This window comes from Chroicocephalus ridibundus, chromosome 8 (assembly GCF_963924245.1).
Source record: "Chroicocephalus ridibundus chromosome 8, bChrRid1.1, whole genome shotgun sequence".
NCBI classification, from domain to species: domain Eukaryota; kingdom Metazoa; phylum Chordata; class Aves; order Charadriiformes; family Laridae; genus Chroicocephalus; species Chroicocephalus ridibundus.
In genome coordinates, this window is record NC_086291.1 from 21,904,132 (window position 1) to 21,928,353 (window position 24,222).

The following is a 24,222-nucleotide window of genomic DNA, read 5'->3' on the forward strand; positions in this document are numbered from 1 at the left end:
ACCGTGAAATAACAGAAAGACAGGAAAATTCCAAATAGGCAAAGTTTTGGAATGAACAAGTAAAAAGCTGTTTAATCTAACCCTAATTTCCCAGAAACTCAAAGAATAGCAGTATTCTAATGGTTTTTTTTTAAAGAATGCAACACACTGAGTTACCATCTGAAAAACTCACACCCCCATCTATCTTTTGTGGCAGAATGGATAATGTAATGAAACAATCAACAAACACTAGATACGAATGACAGTACAGCATGGTAGTGAAATAACACCTGAAGTGGTGGCTTAATATTACCTAATGCTTCAAGGGAAAGCATGATTTTTGATGAGCCATGGCATATACTAAGTGTATTATATCAGACCTTGCCATAATCTCTTTTTCTCTCTCTGCCCCTCAAGTATCTTCTGGTAAGAAAACACAAGCAAATCATAAAATTTCCTTCTACAGTGATTCAAAAAATGAGAAAACAGAACAAAATCTATGCATGTTTTTTTCCTTCAAGCCATAGACATTTTTATTTTAGCACTCCCGGTCCTTTTCAGGGTAAATCCAGGAATATGCATATTTTCTTTTCTAGTTTCCAGAAGTAAAACCGCCTGATTAGAATCAATTCCAGATAAAAACCTCTTTCTGAAACTTTACTGTTACGCTTCAGAATTTTAAGCCAAGGTATCCACAGGTATTGAATTTTAGGTGTAAGAACAAAGAAATTCATCTGGCAGAAGTTTTACGTATAATCCATGAGGGCTCTGCGTGCCGGACCCATTGACACAGTAGAGAGATATCTGAAGTACAGCTAAGGCAAGCGCTCGTGGACTCGGTATTAGATGAAACCCAAGTTTCAGAACACACAGCAAGCAACAAAAAGCACTTCACAGAGGTGTTTTAAACATTAAACCTGTATAAAAAACTAGTTTATTTATGAAACAAAGTCACAGTGTACTTATGAAGTGACATTTTTTATATTCCATCTTGCTATCAAACAGATGATTTTATATTATTCCAGAGAAGTATTAGTATTCCTTTAGAGTATAGTCAAAGAGCATTTTGCAGAAGTATTAGAGAGGACAGATGCTTAATACAAATCTTACTGCCAACTACATGTCTAGAAAGACCTTGAATACTCAAAAAGCAAAGATTAAAGAGTTTATCATGACCTGATTTCCTGAATGTTTTAGATAAATTACTCGAGTAAAATATCTTTTTGTTTAGAGGGAGTTGTCTAAGTTATTTTAAGTCACTAACTATTTTGATTCTTTCTTTGTTAAAAGCAAACCCAAAACAAATCTCCCTCCCAGTTACCTAGAGGACTGCCTCCAGGCTGAGTTATCAAGTTCTTTTTCTAGCCCAGAGAAATCAGTCAGAAGTCATGTAAAATCATTAAGTGGCTTTGTAAATATTAAAAAAAAAAAAAAAAAAAAATTTCCTCTTATTTTCTGAATCTTCCTGAATTAATACATTTACTGGAGAAAACTAAATAATTAAAAACTAATGCAAAACTGCTAGTTCAATTTCACCGTTCCTTGGGTCAACCCATCTTCCTCCCTACTGATGTATAAATTTCCAGACCATAGATAAAAATATCAGATACTGTCAGAACTAGTACTAACGTTACACAAAAATCCTGTTAGAAATACAGCTATTCTCATACCACATTGACTTCAGATGTCAATTATATAGCACTAGATCCACCAGCACGCATTTTCTTTCTACCAATGACAGATACATTTCAAAGTTTTAGAGCAATAATTAATAATACCAATTTTAGCTTGTATAAAATGCAATAGATTCTGAATGGGACACACTTTGTACCACAGTTAAAACTAAATGCAAGCACTAACAGTTATGAGAAAGCACTGTAAAGAAAAAAAACCTTTATTAACCTTGATGAAGCCTATAATTTTAGATTAAAATTAATTCTGGACATTCTTCCTATGTAAACTTATTCTTCTTTGTCCATTGTACACAGTCAGCATCCTATCCTACAGACAACTAATGCATGTGCTTACGTTTAAGACAGTAGTAATTTTTAACTTACTGGGACTATTTATGAATATACAAAAATATTTAGGTGTTTTTACTAGTGGAAACCAAGCTATTTGGATTTCAAGCGTTATTACTTTCTGCTCAACTCAGAAATCTGTGTTTAAAAAAGCACAGAAGAGAAGGGAAGACCTCATTTCGTAATAGAACAGAGTACATACAGACATCTGCACGGTTTTACAGTGTGGGTGCTCTGATTTCTGTTGCTGATCACATTTCATTACAGTATTCTTCCAGTCTTTTATGGTGAAATGTATAACCACCTTGACTTTTAAACAGTGTTTTACCAACTATTACCTGATAGTACCCTCTTTGCTTTCAAAATGAGAAAAACGTGAGTATTTCTATGAGATACAGAGGTAGTACGAATCTGAGCCAGCATTACAGAGCTGCAAATCCCACATCCAATTTCACAGTTATTGCAGCCGACCTCAATACTGCATACGGCTTTCCCTTTCACCAAACCTCCAAGCACTGTCAATAGCAAAATAGTTTGTTTCCCCAGCACTTGCCAATAAATAAACAAACCCCAAAAGCTACAAATTAAAATCTAGCTCTGAAATTCATGTCATATCTAGAGGCTGAACACAATAACACTAATATGTATCTATATATTTTTTAATATAAAGTCAACACAGAGTAGTTCGAGGTAAAAATCTAAATCTTAGCTTCACAATAGGAAACTGGTATTTATGATGATTTAAAATGCTGTTAGCACCATTTTCTGAAATGGAAATGAGAGGACACAGTACAAGATCTACAAGAGACTACAGCATCACCCAGTGACAGTGAATCAGCCAGAAATAAGATGGAAGTGTCTCAAAGACAGTAGTGCCCTATCCTCCTGCTTTGCCTTTAGTTCTTCTATTATAAAAACAAACCAAAAAATTTTCCACGTATCTTGTGAGACGGCTATTCTGGTTTCCTTCCAGCCCTGAACAATATTTTCTGAAGCTGTCTTTAAATGAAATACCAGCTGAAGATCTAAGCCGATTAAGGGTTTTTTGAGGTCATTGAGCTAGATGAAAGTAGATCAGTTTCCCAGTGATCACTTCATGTAAACATACCTCAGTACTCCATAAAGAATCTGACAATCCTGCAGCTTCTACCTATTGCAAGTTGTCGATTTTTTTTTCTAAATAGAAGACACTTCAGATATCAAATTAAAAAAACTTGTTAAATAGTCTAGCTGTAACACTCAACTGATCATTGCTCACTGATAAACTCTTGCACTTCAATATACTCCAGAAGTTATATAATATCTAAGTTCCAGGCTCCAAGAATAAATTCAGGTCAATTAAGTACTGAATACCGATGATTATTATCTTAAATTACTTCCTTCCTAGACCTTAGAATAGGAGGGAAGAGGTAAGACATTTGGGTTATGTTTTTCATCGTACATAAGAGTCATTTTAGTCCTTTTCAAGACATTTAAGATGTGGAATGAGTGCAAACTTTCTCACAGCACCAATTGTTTCTTCACAGCACAGCTCGATGCTAAGCAGATATACTACCTAAGGCAGCGCTACTGCTTCCAGCTCAGGTTCATTTGCTTGACCCTCTGTATCATGCTGTATTTTGTACCAGAGATGTCCCCAATGTCTTGGAATGGACACAGGGCGAAAATAATCTCAAAGGCCTTGCAAAACCAGGGAAGGAGGAATAAATTATTTCTTCCCCATTCCCAGCTAATCTAGATTGTCCCACTGCAGGCCCTCACCAGATCCCACTTGAGCCACAGCAATTCTTAAGCTCCTTATGTATCTATTCCAGCCTTGTCCTATGAATGCAACTCCCAAATATCCCCTCTCTATCAGACTCCTCATTTCTTACCTAGCCTCCTATCTTGTCAGAATCTTTCAGTTCATTTCCTCACTCCTCTGTTTCACCTCTCATACAGCTAGATTACACAGCCTTCTTTCCCAGCAGGACAAACTATGCTGCAGGTAACAGAATCTGTTTAGGCTCTAATCCAGCGCCAAGACCTGACACAGTCCAAAGCAGCTCCAAAAGAAACTTAAGTGCTTTTCAGCCCCACGCCATATAAGACAGAACGCTCAAGAAATCAAGATGTTTAATTCTTCTAGCAAAATCTTGTAACCTTATATTCCTTCTAGAAACAGCAATGCTTTACTCAAGAAGATTGCCTCGCTCCCATCCTCTAAAATACCCAAAGCTTTGCGTTAAAAAAAACAACCACCAACCAAACACACACCAAACCCCAACCACACCACAGAAAAACTACCACAAAAAACCTACCACCTCCCAAAAAAGATTTTGTTTTAGCCAATCATTTATCCCCCAGCGCTTGAAACACGCTGACAAAGACTGCAGAGGAGTTATGTTTCAGAAGGCTGCCTAATCCATACATTTATTGCCCTCTTGTCTTGAAGCTGAAAACAGAATGAAATAATTATACTTTTGTAATCATTGTGACAACCCAGACTGAAAAAACTGAGGAGTCCCTTTGCTGAACATTGCCTACTTCAATATTTTCAGTTTGCATTCTCTCGCCTGGGAAACATGAAATGCGCTTTGTATATAATATAAAGCTATCTTCAGAAAATCTTGCTGTTTCTTGTCTTTTTTGACCCTTTCTTTGCTGATCCCAGAGTAGCTAACTATTGTATTTTGTAACAGAATTTTATGAATTCAAACTCACAAGGATTTGCTTTGAATAATTATTTAACTTGAAATTTTTTCATGTCATTAAATTTGTTACTGTGGTACCGGCCAAGCAGAAATAGCATTTTTAATTGTTATTACTATTGCTATCATCATCATTATTATAAGGAATTAATTGCAAGGTAAAGGTCTGCAGCCTTTGGTTTGAGCAAATAGGGTCATATGAGACTGTTCTGTAAACACACTATTCCTCCCAAGTCTTCCGTCTTACAATTTTGGGATCTGACAATTAAGGTTCTTTGCTTTGTCAGAACCTCTTTTCTACATACCCTAAATCTTTATGTTGGCAGGTTAGAAAGGAACCTAAAGACATAACAATTTACTAAAATTCCAAACAGTAATTTTTTTTCATTGCTGAACAAGATACAGCTATTCTGAGGTAGCACGCATCCCCCACTACTAAGAGTTTTGCTTTTTAAGCAAGTTTTGAATAAACTAAGCTTAAGATTCTGAAAAATTTAAGTCACTTATTAAAAGCTCTTATATGTAAGAAATACTCCTACCAAAGCTGGACCACTGATAATTTGATATGAAAGGGACAATCGGGGCTTTTTTAGACTCTGCTAAAATACTACATAGTAATCCCGAGAAAGAGGGGAAATATTGCAGGGAAATATTTCACTTGTTGCTTCCCCAAAATGACAGAGAGACAGAAGAATGTATTGACACCGTTTCTGTGCTCAGAATAACAGAGTCTGCATCAAAGAATTTCTTGTAGCAATTTTCCAATAGCTGAACCTTCTGCAAATGGAAAGTACCAATGTAATTACTTCAAACTGTGAGAAAATCAGGAACCAAAGAATCTAAAAGGTGGAGAAAACTATATATTATTATTTGTTTAACTTAGATCAACAAGCCTGCATTTTATATAAAATTTGGAGATGACATGTTTAAAATAACTGCTTTTTTTATGCATTGTACCAAGTATCTTTTACAATTAGCTGAAAAAAATATGGATATTAACAGCTCAGTAAACTTCTTGGGCTTTGGAGAGCTATTGATGACCAGATGAATGTATAAACTCTCTGCCAATAAAAGCTGTCACTAATTTGATACCTTTTTTTTAAATGTGTTTGAAGGTCTAAGATTTCAAAGTCAAACTGGTTGTCACATACAAATCTACCACCCCAACAATTTATACTGTATCTGGCTCCTATACAAGCTGTGAGAAAAGAGACAATCTGATCTTCCTTTCGTGAGTGGCTGTAGAATGAGATGAATTTGATATACACAAGGTCAGTCTACATTTACAAGTACATCAGCTAACAGTGAACGCTACTTGTAAAACACTGACTCCCCTAAAAAAGAGGACATTGACCTTCTTGAAGTTGTCTTTTATTGACAGTGTTTGCATAAGAATAGCGTAAGGTATTTTCATTCTCAAAGTCCAAGGGCATTTCATCGTCCACACCATGAAAAAATCTGGAAGTCTCTTTATTAGATAGACGTGACAGCTAAAACTCCTCAGATTCAAGTCTCAATATGGCCTTAGTACAGAGAATACAGACAGATTGATAGGAATTATGTATGATTCATTGAAAACAGAAAGGCAAAGCAATCTAATAACCGGAACATTAGTACTTGTTCTGTAAAATAGAGAAAATGTAACAGCATAAAACTCCATTCATGTAAGTCTAGCTGGTTAGGTACTAGGTAATTTAAAAGATTTGAATGACTTCCAAATAGCAAAGCATCATATAGAAAAGTTTTAATTGCTAAATCACCAGCATGCTAAGAACTATTTTCTAAACTTGACAGCTTGCAAGACTGTGAGTGTTACTTAAAACTTTAAATCAATTGAAATGGCTTTATTGTTCCAACACAGAGCATGTAATTCCACCAGAAGTAAAAAAATATTTTTTCTGGAGATCAGTCATTCTGATACAACATCTGTATCAGGTATGAAACCCTTTTCTGTGAAGGCAATCTGAAAAATGTGTGTTAAGCAAATTTCCGAACACAAAAGTTAGGCCCGTTTTTCATGTTCACATACCTAAATGGAAGATATGGTGGATTAGATCCAGACAAAAGTGTTCTGTAAGCTTCTTCTGGTGTTTTCTTCAAGTATATTACCTAAAGGGGGTAGGGGGGAGAGGAAAAAAAAAAAAAATAAGCCCTGAGCCTGAAAAGTCATTAACTACATGTACCCTTCCCCCAGCCCACTAAACCCTTACAAATGTATATTATACTCCTTTATGACCAACTCCTACGACATTTATAGGTCAGAAAAGACATACGTACACAAAGTAAAAGATTCAGAAATCAACAGAAACTGAGATTTCTGGTTTGTGTCATTCCCCCCTTTAAATAAAATTTTTAAAATTACATATTGCTGCAACTGAGAGACTTTAAGACAGACTGAACATTGTGCTAAAATGAAAAATAGGCATCTACGCTAGGAGTTCTCTGTCCAGCTTCAGATGAGTCAAAATATTATCACAGTAGCTGACAAAGGAAACGTTTCTCCACCACAGCTCAATGGAAGATTTTCCAAGACAAATATTTTTTAATTCCTAATTGTCAACATCAAACTACTAATTAACAAAAATATCCAATTCAACAAGCTGAACCTGTTACTATGAGACCAACCTATAGTTAATGTAACACCCTAAGCCAAGGCTCATTCTGCTATCGCTGAACAGTATCAGCTCAGCTTACTTAAGTAAGAAATTAGAATACAACCACATCTTGTTGCATTTAAATTCCTATTTGTACAGTAAAACTGATCCTAAAATAAATTTAACTCAGAATACATATTAAGCAAGTGCATTATTTACAAAGTAAGATTTCATCCAGTTTGCAGTGGTATATTCCACATGCAAAAACATGTTTTGTAAACAAAGCCACACAACTTTCGTAGCCATTTCCCCCCAACTCACCTTACAACCAGCACCTACCTGGCTACTTTTTAGCTCTACGCACATTTAACTGTTAAATATACAGTATTCTAATAATTATTTTCTTAACCAAGACATAGGCCAGTTCCTGATCTAGAAGCTTTATTCAACTTTTAACCTTGAACACATTAGAATATAGGTGAGTCATGGTCACTCCCAGAGTATTTACAATTTGCTTTGTATCTGGAATCATATCTCAAGTTAATGGGGTTCTTAGTATTCTGTAAGATGTCAACATGGTAGGTAGATTTTTTTGCATTTCTTTCTCAAGCATGGGCAAGGCAGGCACAAAAGACAAGATAAAGATAAAAGAACAAAAAAAATTGACTCAAATAAAACAGTCTGAAAAACTCTTTGCCATCTTACAATGAAAAGAGGGTCCAGAATTATCTCTCTTTTTCAACTACCACCTATTTCACTGTTTTCAACAACTGGTCTAATTTTGGACCAAAACTCCCTACACAAACCGATTTGCCTTCAAAAGATAAATTCCCTGATACAGAGCTGTATTTCAGTCTCAGGCTCCAATGTTGCTGCTCCACTTATCATGGTCACACTGATAGGATAGACCAGTATAATCAGTACTCAAGATGAGGAACAAACCCCACTCATCTTCAAATGTTAAATCTCAATACTGCAGCAGTGTCAATATTGCTTTCATTCAGTGCCCAAATTACATGTTTCTCAAAATTAATGTCCCTGTATTTGCCTGAACTTCCATACACCCCCCTCCTTAACTTCTGAAAGCAAAGGTTTCCTGAAACCTTCCACCACCAAAACAGACCACAATTTCTGGATGAAAACCATTCCATTTATTCTGTGTTGTCAGAACAATTGTTTCTAATTCAATTATTTCTAACTCCTTGTTTTTGGGACAAACCAGTAATTACCAACATTGAAACAGATTCAGAGATTTCTCTGAGATATCTCCTTTATATTTCCTTTATAGTCCCCCTTCACCGTAAAGGTTCTGAATTTAAGAAGAATGCATTCTGTGCAATAGACTTCAGTGAGGGGTGTATTTCAGAGAAAAATACTGATTTTATTCACGTCAGTATCAATAATCACATCAATTAGCTTACATTTAAAGCCTAAATTCCTGCTTATAGTCAAAAGGTCCTTAGAAGGCAGTTCAGAGGACTTCAAGGAAAGATGAGTTTCCATCTTACACAGCAAAGAGTCAGAAATCTGAAGCAGGGGCAAATTAGTACTATATGAATGTCTTCCCAATGCCACAGCTTTTATTTCACAGATATTTTGAACCAAACAATGCTTGTTGTTGGTCCACAGAGCTTGTATAAGCTCATAATAAAGATACCGGGATGGAAACAGGAAAAAGATATTAAGAACACAAAAGGAAGGAGGAGAGGGGAAGAAACACTAAACAGAGCTCCTGAAAAAACAAAAGTATCACAGATGTCAAGAATAACGCAATAACTGAAGGAAGAAGGATAATGAAATGGAGAAGGAAACACTACAGTACATGTCTTTCGTCCTTAAAAAGTAACATTATCCATTAAGAAAAACCCAGGAGACCATTTTCTGACTCATCTTCATCAATGAAAACTCAGCAACTGAAACTTAGCTTCATTTTTTAATCTAATATATGAATCTTCGGAGTGCTTTCATTCTGCAACACATACCCAAAAAAACCCCAACACAAGGAGCCTGTAGTGAATAGTTTGTCTAAATTGAACCTGTATCTAAGAAATAATGCGAGTAAAAGCCTTAAAAAAAACCGCTCACTTTACAGATAGTAACTATCCTCTTACAAGAGTTGTTTTATAAGGGACAAGGTTCTTGTCCCTTTCCCCACTGTCACTATTCTAACTCATAACATGTGGCACTGCTACCTGTAAAAAACAGAGTTAATAGATATTGAAAATTTTCAAATATTTTTTCCTCTGACATTTCCATTCTTATGTTCCTGACTTCCTGTGGTTGAAAGATAAAGCCTTCCACAGTTGGGACACTATGCAGGAACAAGACATGTATCAATACTGGCCAGGTACACACCGCCAAGAAAATTCATAGCATATGTCCTACAAAGTTTACAGAACAAAACAGGAATCAGTATTTTGCAAGTCCACCTTCATTCATCTTGTACCCACTGGCACGTGCTATTTTTCAATTAGAAGTATATGGAACACATCCACTCTAGAGCTGCTAAATTATCGCAAGAATTCTGTGAAGCCAATCTAAGGCAATCTGAAGAAAAGCGTTGCTTGAAACAGCAAAGTGGCTGTACACGCAGCAGTAACTGAAAGGCCTTTGTACTTGCCGACCCTCCAAGGGAGGGATTACAGATTTGAGCAGTAGTATGATATGCTTAGGTTACAAGAGAATAAACTCGTAAAAGTTCAGGTAGGGCTAAGAAGTCTAATTAATATTTTTAAATTAGGGAAAAACACTTCAGCAGCCAAATGACTGAACATGCCATAGTAGTTCGCTATTATCCAGTCGTTTGCTGTGATAAAATTACAAACTTAAGAACTCAACAGCTCTTCTCCCTTATTGGCATTACAGAAGTCTAATAAAAGCTACTACTACCAAAATACACACTTAAAGTAATTGTAAGAAGGAAATATGACCAGCCCACCTGCTAGCTACAAGGAAAAGGAAAAAGAGCTCACTGGATCTCTTTTCAGAGTTTGCCACTAAAAAAGCATTATGTTTCACCAGGACTGCTCAAAAGTCACAATTTTGGTCCGCTAATCAAGTTTTTATCTTTGAAGAACTGCAAGACGTAACTACTACTTGTCTGCTACAAGGGTAAAATTAAAGTTCTAGGTTTACCAGGAGAAGCGAGTGTCACACATATATGTTCTATCTTCCCCCTGCCCCATTTCTCTAGAACTACAAACAGGCTAATATTCATCCTGCTGTTCTCCCCTGGTGAATTCAAACCTTACTAGATAGCAGAGCACACAACCAGGTAGGCGTTCCTTAGTTTCCAACCAGAAAAGAAACATAACAAATACCTTAAGAATAAGGAAAGAGGGAGCCAGCCCCCAATTCATCCATATCTTATCAGACAGGAGAAAATGCTGTCTGATTTTGCTGTCTGAAAGAAGACACTCCTTCACGATTTCTCCAAGAATGAATTCTTTAATGACAAATAGGCAGTTCAGATAATCACTTCAGTATATTTCAGTTAAACCTACTGCCTTCTCACCTGTCTTCCCCCTAAAAACTACTATGGACAAATTGAGTCAAATCAGGCTACTTTCGTTTTGGTATGCACGAAAGTACTTCCGTTTTAAAACAATTTTTAAATACTTTTTTTTTAACCATTGGGGAAGACTGCATAAAAACCCCTAACAACTAAAATAAGTCTCCAAACAGATGAAGGGGAAAAGCAAAGCAATACTAGCTTCAAAATATTCTCTGTGGCACCTGGTAAGACTTTGCAAAACCTAGTAGCACCCTGTTTCTCATATCAGTGAAACAGTCTGTTGCAGTCTTGGCCGCTTAGGAGGAACCCTAAACTTCTCTGTAAGATCAGAGAAGTCGGCATGTTCTTCTGTTCTTGTAACACTTTAAATATTTTTTTTTCTTCTTAATCTGAATTTTATGACAGAGGTAATCTTTGCAGAATTCTTAAGAGCAAGGACAATAATTTAGCAGCTGGACATGATTAGTCCAAATGTATTGAAAGTCCATTGTAAAAATGAAATTTAGAAAACATATCTTCCCGAGATGCAATTTACAAACATACAAAATAGGGTATTTCAGTTCAACTTGTCTAAGAAGCTGTTTAAATCTAAATTGCATAATCACCACTGGAAACCCATTCCTAGAACCTGATCCACTGTTTTCCACGTTTCATTTGACACTTAATGTTTTAACACCAAGACGAATAAAACAAGCCTTCTCCATTAACTGTCACACATTGGCAATGTGGAAGATCTTTAAAATTTGAACTTATCCCCATTTTTTCCCCATCTTTAAATTTACACAGATCTTCTTTCTCAAGAGCATTTACACGCTATCCCCATTCTTGTAGTAAAACATTTTATTTAATTACAAGAATCTGCAACCTAATTTTTTCAAGATTATCATCTGCATTTATTGAGCTTTGCTTTCAGCATGACCTCAGGCCTTAAAGACATAGATCAACTTTCACACAGTATAAAGCCTGACTTAACAGAGACTTCCAGAACCCAGCTGACCATGTGGATGTCAGCTCAGGACCAGCGGCTTGTTAGTTTCAATACTTTGTCAGTGTCTTTACTGCAAATACTCTTTTGAGTTTTCTGCAACTGTGCTCCAATTCTGGACAGCAGAGCACAAAGGTAAAATTGAAGTTTGAGCTACACTGCTGTGAAGACACACAAGCGGCTGTGCAAGTGTCAGCTCGGAACTATCAAAACTTAAGTGATATCATAACAAATCAGGCCTGTGTAACTAAGACAGCCCTGCATATTATCTCTAATATTAAGAGGGTGAAATACCTTAGTTTTTCCATTATTCTGGGTAGGCTATGAAAATTAACTCAGAAAAGAGATCCATCCAATAATCACTATGCCTCTGGTCTACTAACTTTAAGAAAGGCTGTGAGGAAAAGCTTTCTCCTCCCTGTATGAATCTCACTACAGCCATGAGCAGCAATTGATCTTAAGACAGCCAAGTTTGGAGGTTAGTTTGTGGTTTGCATTTTTGACATTCAAGAAAATGGTACCCAATGGGAAACATGTGCATGATCCACCAAAGCCGCTCCCTCTGTAGTAAAGTAAATGGACTTTAGCGCTAAAGACAGGTGTCCCTAAAATGCATGCAGCAGAATTTTCAAAGACAGCTTAGAGAAGAATCAAATGAGAATCTGCCTACCTTCCTAAAGGACCATCCCTTGAGATGCTATTTTACCCATAGCAGATGTCTCTTAAGGAAGGTTAGAAATATCCATGTGATAAATAATACTTACAGCATATGCACCTATTAAAAACGCTGCATTTGCTCGTTTCCGCTGGTCAAAACTGGTATAGTACACTATCTTCTTTCTTGATAGACTGAAATACTGTTTAAATAAAACCAAAACAAACAGCATATTTACTGAGAGAAGAATATACTTTAAAAATACCTTTAAAAGTAACTTTTCCAAAACTGAAAAATAAATCAGAAAAAATTCTTCCAGAGATTCTTAAAATTAAAGGAGAAAAAGTTACTTATACCATGAACAATCTTCTTACTTTATAGATAACAGTGCAAGGAAACAGTCACTGTATCGGGGCAGATCTCTTAGTTTGCTGTACAAAAATACCCTATAAAATGCAGTTAAACCAAAATGTTCAATATAAAATACTGGATTTTTTTTTCAAGTTTAAATATTTGAACAATAGCTTATGAACATTGATTAAAGACATTGAAATATTCAGACTAAAACACCCTCCTATGCGTTAAATCTCTTTAGCACATAATTCTGTGGCAAAGACAAGAGAAAAACTGAAGCAATCAATCTTACAGGTATTTTATAAGTTAAACATCACTCTTCCATCTATACTACCTAAAAATGGGGTGACAGATATCTTTAAAAAGCTTCAACAGCAAGATTTTAAAAAAAAAAAAAAAAAAAAAAGATTGCACAAGTGAAAAGCCTGAAAAAAAGGCTAGGCAGAGACAAAATTACTAACACTTGCAATTCTTCTTTCTTTAGGAAGAAAAGAAGCCTCTGTCAGAATCCTGCGGACAAAACTCCCATTGAAAACAAGACCAACAAGCACCAGAACAGAACAAAAATAACAAAAACTGCAGCAAAACTATTTAAAGCCAGAGAGATATAAAATTGTAACTTTAAAAAGACGAGTTGGACAATTTATTGAATTATCATTTTTTCAGCTTCTTGAATTGCTCCACTTTCATTATATTCTGCAACACTATCACTTGTGTTTTTCCCGACAGATTTCTACACTACTACTACAGTTTTGAGGAAGTCATCAACAGACATACTGGATTTTGTTTCTAAATATTTGAAGCGTATTTTGCACATTTTATAAATTGCCTTTATACCAGTGCTACTGTTACCCAATTTCAGGTTTTTAACTCCAATTTGACAATTTTAATTTACTTTACTTTTCTACTCTGGCCACTGATAACGCTTGGGGGTGCGAGAAAAGGTACCTGCTGCAAAATTGTGTTCTATTTACTTAAGTAGTGCCAAGTATATTTCATTTCCACAAATCTGTAAACATCAACTCTCACCTTAAATCTTGTTGCAAATTTTAGGACAGCTTTAACCATAGAATCAAATTTCGCAATAAACCAAGTGGCTGAAAAACTGAGGAGAAAATCGATGTACGTACCACAGTGAGCATCCTACTCCCTCCCCCCACAGGAATAGCACCTTTAACACTAGTTCTAAGCGTACATTCCAGTCTGCTCTTATGACCCACAACTTCCAGAGGTGGAAGGAGTGAGAGTTAATGCAACCGAGTCTATTTAAATAGGACCATAATCCCTGAGATAGCTGCTTGCTGTTGATTGGAAGCAGTTGTAATTTGAGACCAACAGCATCATCTCCCTCAGTGTATATGCAAACATACAAAGCACAGCTAGTTATTTAATTAGTGAAGCATTCAATTATTATTAAAAATTGACAAAATTAATCCCAGTATTTTAAGATCCCTCCTTTTTCTTCCCCCTCCTCAATTTTTTAATTTTAGTGTTCTCTAACTGCAATTCCACCCATGATGTGTAGGTGGGATAAGATTACAGCAGTTATGCAACAGTGACAGAACTTCAATTATAACTTGTTGACTACTACTTATTTTAAACCAAAGTTCTTTGCAACAGTTTACAGTTCACCTGAAATCCTATTTTAAACTGCAAAAAGCACATTCTGCTAGCTAGCCAGAAGTTCTAAGTAATAAGATCATATTTCTTGTTTTATTTTACAGAATGGACTTTTTTAATCATATGGGTATATCAAGTCATTCCATTTTGAGATGCTTTTGTACCTGAAGTAGCCAAAAACTGACAGCTCACCTTAAAAGTTCCCAGAACATTTAAATGAAAGCAATGTATCGTTTTCATTGCTTCATTTTCAAAATGTAAGGGTTTAAACCTCATGAGCCGTATTGCTGTATGAAATACTTAAATGTTTTTTGAATCCTGACTAAAATTTTAACACAAAATTAAAACCTGACATTAATGGCTTATAGCATAGCAACCAGAGGAACACTGCATCAAGATTTTTCTTTTCAGAAGCCTATAAAAACCCCCACTGTTTTTATTTGCACAAGTTACAGAAAATCAAGTTTTACAGTAAGTGTTTGATGAAGTGTCAATGCAATGCCTCTGTTAACATTAACACACAAATTCTTAACTGGATACACTTTCAATATCAATACTAAGCCATATGATCTATATTTAAAAAAAAAAATACTGATTTTTCTGACCACATTTAATAAGCTAAGTCTATTCCTTTGGCTAGGTTCAATGAGAGCAAGTGTTAAAGATGGTCCTTTAAGACAGCTCCAGAGCTCCGCGTGAATGGATTAGGGCTTTAGTTCCTTTAGATACTGCGCAGCTCCTGAAGAACCAAAAATGTTTCAACAAGGAATTTTTTAATACAAGTTGTCTACAGAATAGCTGTAGTTAATATAGTTGCAAATACTATTTTTTTCCTAAATACTATTTTTCCTAAGGCAAAACACAAGCACTACGAAGCACTATAGATTATTTTACTTAGCAGTTTCACACATTGTTAGAAGACAAAATGTCTAATGACATAACAGAACAGTATCTGTCAAGATATATCCCAGAGGAATGTACTCCAGGACAATCTTTTGAACTAAAAGCAGAGGTTACGTGAAAAGCCTAGCAGGTTTTGTTTTAGGTGATAACACTAATTGAGTGTATGAGAGGGTTCCAGAACACATTATTGTCACGGTGAGATTACTTATTTTCCTTTTAATAATACATTAGTTCTTGTTTCTTGAAGACCTCAAGAGACATTTACTTGCACAGAAATTCATGACAGGCTTAGAAGATGCCATTGTGGATAATTACTAGATTGATAGCTGTTTAGAATTACCAAACTATTTGACAATATTTTATTTAATGGATATGGCTTAATATATTTGCACTGTTCAAGCAAGAAACTACTGCAATGTGTTTCATAAGCCTGGACTAATGCAAATACTATTTACATATTTTTATATATATATACACACACACACGTGTATGTACATAATATGTACATACAAATAGCAGTGAAAACAAGGCTGGCAAACTATTACTAGAAGATGATGTATTAGAACATGCACACATAGCCTGCCTCGAAGTTTAAGCTGTCCTAAAGGAGATGCTTACAATCATTATAGTTCCATGTGTATGCCCAGCAGTTTATTTATACTAAAACAAAACAAAAAAAACAACCAAAAAAACCCAAAACCCAACCAACAAAGCAAATCCCTCTGTGATTCAGTGGCAATACAGTTAGCATACAGGAAGTGTTAACCCCATAGTTCATAAGCCTGCCAGAAACTTCCCTCTCTTGCCTTTGATCTTCCAAACTTGTATCATTTATCTCGGCAACACGCCCTCTCTGATTACCCCTGCTTCTGAATTTATTGAGATTGTGTAAGGCTATACACACACAAAACACAGCAGGTTTTTAAAAGCAGTTTTGAATAAATCAGATTTATTTAAACAGAAGAAAAAAATGTTTCTTTCATAAATGAATCACAATTGCTTAGTCAAGCACTTTTTCCCCAAACAGATTTCACAGAACAAGTAGGAAGATGGCATGGACAAGCATTTTTTTTCTTGCTGTTGACTTCGCTTGTCAAGCTCATCTCCATAGCAATCAGCAATCAAAACATTACAAACATAACAAGGTCAGAAAGGTTTTCGTGTAAAGCAAAACCAGGACTTTAGCAAAAACTTTCTCAGCAAACAGATATATGAATAAATTGTTCAGCTCTTCAGAAGAGAACTATTTACCATTTTAAAATCAGTCAGCATAAAGTTACAATTGTTTACTTAAAGGTGTTGGTCTGCCATTAGCACACTTCAGACTGGTACCCTTCTCCTTCCCCACCTGCACCCCAAGAAAGGAAAGAGAAAGCAGAAAAATGCCTCCATGTCTAATTCCTCTCCCAAAACACAAATAGAGCTGAAAGGCTTGAAAAGGAAGTTTGTGGAGTCTGTTTGTTTTAATGACATCTCATACTCTCATTTCTCCTGTTCCTATTCATAGAAGTTTTAAACTTAATAAAAGTCTAAGTCTCAAATTCCTTTTGAGACACCATATCTATGCAAAAACTATCATGTTTTACAAACACTTTTTTTTTTTTGTGCCACCCTTCTTTTAAAGACTGTTGTAAAAGTACATGAAGTGCATACCAGACCAGTTATATACCAAATCATGGCAGGACTCATCTGGTCTTAAGCACCGTGATTACCTCAGGGTTCCCGAAGTGTTGCAGCATGGCAACAGCAACCATCCCATAGTAGAAGCTGGACTTCCAGAGAATGATAATCTGCAGTGCCTTTTACTTCCTACAATTAGCAACTCCTGCTGTTGGTCACAGGGCACGGTTACCCTTAATGCAAGGGTATGCAAGCAGCAGGTTGCCCAACAAGACTCTTTCTCCACGTCATTAGTCTAATCGGCACTTCCCATCTCTGGAACACTGATCACAGCCTACCTACGTGTCGCCCTGGTGCCACGTGAGAATTACCATACTTTTGCTGCTGCAGTTGCTCATTGCATTAACGCCTTGCTGGCAGGTTAAGTCACAGGTCATGAACTTGTCTTACACACACTAGTTCAAGCCTCAGAAATCCTCTCGGGGACATTTCTGAAGGACAGACATGAGAAGGTGAGTGGCAAAAGGGCAGAAACTGTGAATCCATAATTCTCAATGAATGAAGCTGAGCAGTAGTCTTTTGTAGCTAGGCCTACGGTACATATCAGATGCCTGCTTTCAGCCCTGGGATTTGGTCTTACAGGCGTGCTCACCCATGGCAGATAGTATCTAAATTAGGACATAGTTGGGTGTTTATTTTAACTATTAGAAGAACCTGCTTACGTTAGCAGGTACTGGCCTACCTCAGTGGTAGTGCCACTCAGCCAGACTGGAATCTATTCATGTGCCAGTTTCTATACCACTCAGGTGGTATCCCAAGCTCTATCTGTTTGATTCCAGGTATTACTTTCAAGTGGTTGCACTATCAGGTTACCCTTCTCTGTTACACACTAGTAGTTTAAATTAACCTACTTGGTATTAGCCTCTGGTAAAGTAGCAGCGACAAACAGCATCTCCTCCCAGCTGAGACTGCTGCTGATCTGCAAGAGATTTCTGTCCTGTTCCTGACCATCTGTACTCTTCACCTCATACTGCAAGTGTTTGCTTTTTTCAAAAAGTATAAAAGTTACATTAAAATGACATCACAGTTTGCTAAGTCAACCCTGCAAGTGTCAGAGTTACTAATTCGGTTTCAATTTGGCTCCCTTGTGTATTTTTTCCATTATAATATACAATCCTTTTAATTACAAGCCATTTATGACGAGCAACTTGCCTCCTTCAATACAGACGACGGTCTTATAACAAGTATAAAGACTGTAGAGACATTCCTGTTTAGTACTAAATCATTCAAAAAAAACCAAAAAACCAAACACACACAAGTCCTGAGGTATATATTAATTGTGCTCTTATTTTCTGGGTGAAACTCTTCATACCTAGGGTCCAGTTTGAAGGTGTTCTAGTTCAGCTATAAAACTATGCAGGTACATTTCAAAAGTGATACACGAGACTGCATTCAGGTCCCAGAACGATCATAGTCTCAATTTGAATCTGGAAAAAACAGAACTAATCTCTCTCATTCTCATAGTTTAAATAGTGGATTTATTATTGGTTCTTCTCTGGAGTAACCACTTCACAAAGCAAGCATTCCTCTCCATTTTTAATAATACAAATATAAGGTCACAAACAGCAGAATTATGGTGAAAAAGATAGTTTCCTAGTGAGTGAGCATCATTGGTCACGTGTTTGAATGAGGCAGTGGCACTGCAAAATAGGGTGATAATGTATTTATAAGCTCTATTTAGTGCTAACACCGAAACAGTAAATCCAATGTTTTCCCTAATATGAACATTGGCATTTAAAATCAGAAATACTAGAGGGGCTTTTTTTTTATTTGTAACTAACTTTCTGTATTAAGAAACAATGTAAATTTTCACAGGAAGCACTTTTTTTTTTTCTCTTTTTTCTTTTTTTTGCGAAAAGCTTACAGCAACTCTACAAACCCCTCAATTTGCAGAGCCTCCTCTTAAGACTACCTGACTTTAAATCAGCATGCCCCTGGAAGCAGCAGATAGTGTCAATAAACTTGCATACTGATTTCATTAGTACGGCAAACATGAGTCCCAAAACGTAATGTAATTTTTGAAGAGGAATCCTCTTAACAGTGGCCAACATTATCACATCTGTTGTCCCATTTTCCCCTTCTGTCAGTAACAGGTCTAATAATCTATAATATAAAGATTTAAAATCTTTAATATTTAGTGAAGGGTCTCCTTGCTGTTTGCACACAAGTGATATTAATTAGTACTTTGGAATTAAAACATCCATTTCATTTCTTGCAGTTGATAAATTTTATATACATGCTGCAAATTGCTTTTTCATAGGCATTTGGGGACAAGGTTAAATGAACAGCTATGTGCTCAGTGTACTGGGTCTGGCTGGGATGGAGTTCAGTTTTCTTCATAGCAGCCTGCATAATGCCGTGTTGTGACTAAAACTGTGCTGATAACACACCAATGTTTTAAGCTACTGCCAACAAACCGCGCTCGCACAACATCAAAGCTGCCTGTTTCTCTCTCTCTCTGCCCCCACAGCAAGTAGGCTGGGGTGGGCAAGATGCTAGGAGGGTACATAGCCAGGGCAGCTGACCCTACCTGGCCAGGGGGATATTCCATACCATATAACATCAAGCTCACCAATACATCTGAGTAGCAGTCTTTCCAATGTAGCAGTTGCTCGGAGACTGGCCAGGCACTGGTCAGCTGGTGGAAGGTGGTGAGTGATTGCCTTTGCAGCGCTAGTTTTGTTCCCCCCAACCATCTCTCCTTACTTCTTACTCCCCCACTTAAACTGTCTTTATCTCAACCCACAAGCTTTTCTTGGTTTTTTTAGCTCTTCTGATTCTCTCCCCTGTCCCACACTGGGGCTGGAGTTGGAGTGAGTGACCAGCTGCCATGTGTTTTGGTTTCTGGCAAGGGTCAACCCACATTAGGCTTGTAGTTTTATGACAGGATTGTGCTGTTAGAACAAAACTCAGTCATGGTGATCTTCAGAATTAACTGTTGCATTTACAGGTTCTAGACAACTTTATAAAGAAAGGACCAACACTTTGCAGTCAAAAGAAAAAGCTACTGTGGTACAAATACCAAAACTTTCTATCTTTAGTGAAAAGCAACTCAAAATTGCCATGAATCAACAACCATTATATGGAAGCAAGAAAATAAGAAAGCTTCTACAAATTAGTTGATAGGGAGTGACACTTCTACAAGTACGACAGAAAAAAGAACCATTTTTATATGTGTAAAAATACATTTCCGTAACACTTATTAGAAGCAACAATTTATTAAATTGAATGAGACTTAGAAGTTTCAACTTTTCCACTGAGTAAGATTTAGTTTAAATAGTGTGATTCTGGGGTCGTTTTGTTCTTGTTCATGGGTGGGGGGGTGGGGGGTAGTTTGGTTCGGTTTTTTTTAATATCTGGTTTTCCAGTTATTTATACTGGCACACCCACTTTATTAGCTGCAAACCCATTAAATATCCAGAAGGATTTTTGTTACTACTGTCTTGAAACTGTAAGGTTGTGAAAAAAGGTGAACACATTCTTCAGTGCCTCACCTGCTGAGCAACAATGAGAGCATACTCATTTTTTCCCATTCTTCAGAGGGAATTCAGAAAAAAGAATAACCTTAAAGTTTAGTAGTAACCATCTAGATAATGAGCACCTAACAACCACTTTCAAACTGGATAATACATTTTAGTTGAATTTCAAAACAGAAAACCAGAAACATTGTTTTTAAACAAAGCTTACCTTTAATTTCTTGTTTAGTTTACAGCAGTATCTGTATAACATAGCCAAATTTAAAGGTCCAAAATCTCCATAGAAACTATGAGAAAAAGAACAACAAAAAAAGTTATTTACACAAAAAAGCTAAGCAAATTTCAACATGCACATTATTGACAGTTAAAGCTGCAAATCAGTAACTTTTGGAAGATACTGAGTAACCAATACATATGGTGCAACAGATAAGCCCTTTATTGATTTATTTAAGAGGATAATAGTAACAATTAATTTGAAAACATCTGTAGCTTCAGTTTAAGATGCTCCAGTAATTACCTTTTCCATTATATACACACACTGACTACAGAATTTTTTTCTTTATCCCACAACATCTAGTCTGGTTTTGGCCAAAACTAGAGTTAAGAACTTCAAGACATGATCTATTCCCCTTTTAGCCATGCTGATGTCATCCTAGATAAAGATTCTACAACTGCTTAAGATGACAATATATCATTACATACTATGAAGAATAAGCTAAATATTAATTTCTTATGGGTAGTAAAATTTATTTAATCATGTTCCTGTCTTGACCTGTCTGGAATTTAAGCTTGTTTCTTTTTATCCCATCCTCCACTATTCCAGAGAGTACATATTACATATACACTTTACATATAGTTGTGTTTCCCTTTGTCCCCCCCCCAGTCCTCTTATCTCTAGGCTGCTCTTCCCATTTATTGTTTATTTAATGTCCTATGATTGTTCTTGTTTCTGTCTTCTAGATTCTTCTTAAACATCCATATTACCTTTGAAGCAGCAATCACCTCCCTTAGGATAAGAGCTAGTAGCAGTAGTCTGTACAGATAAATCATTGCACAATAAAAGTAAGTTCCTGGTAGGTATTCACAGCACTTTTCCTAGCTAACCCTTCACGAGGCACCTTTACAAGCAATAGCAGCCTTTATACCAGCAACTTACAGTGACACCCTCTAGAGGCTTCTCCTTATCTCCAATATTCTTATATATATTGGAATATCTCCAATATTCTTCTTTTTGGGGTATAGAAGTCTTTATCTTGATGGTCCATTAAAATTTGCTGACACACACGTTATAAATTACAGTGACGATGGACTATTACTCAAACTGTTTCAATCTGCTCTGCCTTAAGTCTTTTGATAAAAGAAACAGGACACTTCTTGCCTATTGACAAACAAAACAGGCCATCAGCATCTGAATGCGCTTTTGGGAGGGAATGACAAAAGAGAAAGGTAACTATGTTCTACAACTTCTTGGCTTTGAAGTAGTGAAAACTTCCTGAAATCAGATGACAGATTAGGTGATAGTACCTTTCAAGCTTTCTTCCCCATGGCAGGGGGTTTATTTTTCAGGAAAATTGTGTTCCAGTTAAACATAAGAAGAAAGCTTTTACTCTGAGAGCACTCAAACATTGGGAAGAGGTTGCTCAGTGAGGCTGTGGAGTCACAACCCACCTGTACAAGGCTGAGCAACCTGCTCTTGTGGACCTTGCTTTAAGCCCGGCGGTGGGGTTAAACGATCTATGGAGATGCCTTCCAGCTTCAGCCATTCCGCTATTCTAAGTGGATACAACAACGAAGTAGGAGTGGTCTATCTTTTTGGTGCTTACAACTTTATTATTTATTCATTTATACAACTCCTCCCCACATTCTCTAACAAAAAAGTCAAGCCCATGCAAAAAGAGACAGTTATATTAGTCTGATCACTGTCCAGGACAGTGCCTGCCGCACCAATGCTATTTCAATATCATCTGCTTTACAATACCAGATAACAACGTGTTTGTTAAGATTCAGTTCAACCCTTCAGTAAAAATGTTATGACATAATGCTTTAATTGAAGAAGCTTATTAGCTGGGCCAGAGACTAAGATGTCCAGCTCTTCAGACTTTATTTGTAGGTTGCACATAAGTTAACTAACTCAAAATTGCAATTGCAGTAGCAGTAAAGCAGGGTTTAACTTTAGAATTCCTCATCTTTTCTTAAATAAGTCTGACAGATATGGTCAACAGTTATTGTTATTTTTAAAACAAAACCCCCCCATACAATTTTTAATAGAGATTAAATTTAAAAAAATTGTTCTAAGAAGGACAATACATGGCAAATAGGAAGTTATAATTGGAGCTCTAACAACACTAGAGTTAGGACAAATAGGAAGTTAGAAATGGAACTCTTACTAGAGTGAACGTAGCTTCTAGGAAAGCTATATAGAAGGCTTAATAACATCTCTTCCCATTCTGCTGCATTAACATCTTCTCTGAATCAAAAAAAACCCCACCCTATCGCGTTCCATGAACTTTAGCATATCCATTCACTTAAATATATAATGGAAGAGTAGAATTTAGGATTAAGATTATTTTGTGAAAAATACTTTTTAAAGTATTGTGAAAAAGTGTGGGATATGATAATTACTAGACTACAGAATACTTTTTTTTTTTAAACCAGTGTGAGCAAAGTAGCTTTGATCAGCTCAAATATATAACTGAATACATGGTTCATCTAAAGCACTGAATAAGTACAGCCATGCTTTAGGATAATAAGTTTTTATTTGCTAGAAGTACATCAATATAAAGTAATATATCCACTTCTACTTTTCCACATGATTAAACTCAAAGAGAAGTGTAGGAAAAACACATTAAAATGAATTTACAAATCATTTTATCTAAAATTGACAAATTACTCACGATTTTGGTAGGGATAAGGATAAAATACATTTATTGAGTCTACCCATGAAGTAATTATATTCCTACAAAATAGAGCTATTCGGATTCTCTCAGCTGCCAAGCTAAAGATGTCACAATCTTAGATTGACTATTTCTCCATCACTTATTACCATTAAGTATGCTGTGCCTCTCTTAATCTCTTAATATGGGGGGGGAGGTAAGTATCAGCTTTTAAGACTCTGGTACTACTACTGCTTGCCTATGCTGCAGGAACAAGGTATTTCTCAGAATCCAAATACAATCATAAAGGAAAGGCACTTTCGGTCACTGTTGCACCTGTGTTATTACCCATACACCAAACACTGGCAATTCCTAAGTGATCTGCGTAACACCATGTAGGCAATATAAACCAGCCATTGGCTTTGTTGATAAGATATTGTGGTGGGGAGGGTTATTTACTACATGTACAATTTTAACTTTCTCCACTTAATACCTCTAAACTGGAAGAAGCTTGAATGTCCTTTTTTAATGGGGCTAAGTGAAACAAGTGATTTACAAGCCTGCAAATCAAAGAGTTCTCTGAAAGACAATACAAGGCTCTGTACTGAAGTCAATAGACTTCTATCTACAAAACCCTTTTTCAATTTATATCCTTAGAACTAAATACAGTTTCTGAAATGTTTAAACAGCAGGGTTTAATCTTATGCACCCTCATTACTTTTAGTATAACAGACCATTTTTGTTGTTGAATTAGAAACACTTGATCCTGACTCACCCAGAGGATTTTCTTCTTAAGAACAGAATTTTGACATAGAGTTAAATATAAGTGGAAGATGGGAAATGGGGACTAAGGGGAATGGGGAAGAAAGGACACACCA

The 24,222-nt window shown here is 36.2% G+C and overlaps 1 protein-coding gene across 5 annotated transcripts in view; it reads right to left on the minus strand.

Annotated features, from left to right (window-relative positions):
* CDC14A (cell division cycle 14A) overlaps positions 1–24,222 on the minus strand; it is a 63,804-nt gene that overhangs the window by 30,148 nt on the left and 9,434 nt on the right. For all 5 annotated transcript variants that reach the window (XM_063344430.1, XM_063344429.1, XM_063344427.1 and 2 more), the window contains exons 3-5: positions 20,683–20,758; positions 12,548–12,640; positions 6,720–6,799 (exon numbers count right to left, since the gene is read on the minus strand). In XM_063344430.1, coding sequence (XP_063200500.1) covers positions 6,720–6,799; positions 12,548–12,640; positions 20,683–20,724 — 215 coding nt within the window. In that variant the 5' untranslated portion in view covers positions 20,725–20,758. The remainder of the gene's footprint in view (positions 1–6,719; positions 6,800–12,547; positions 12,641–20,682; positions 20,759–24,222) is intronic.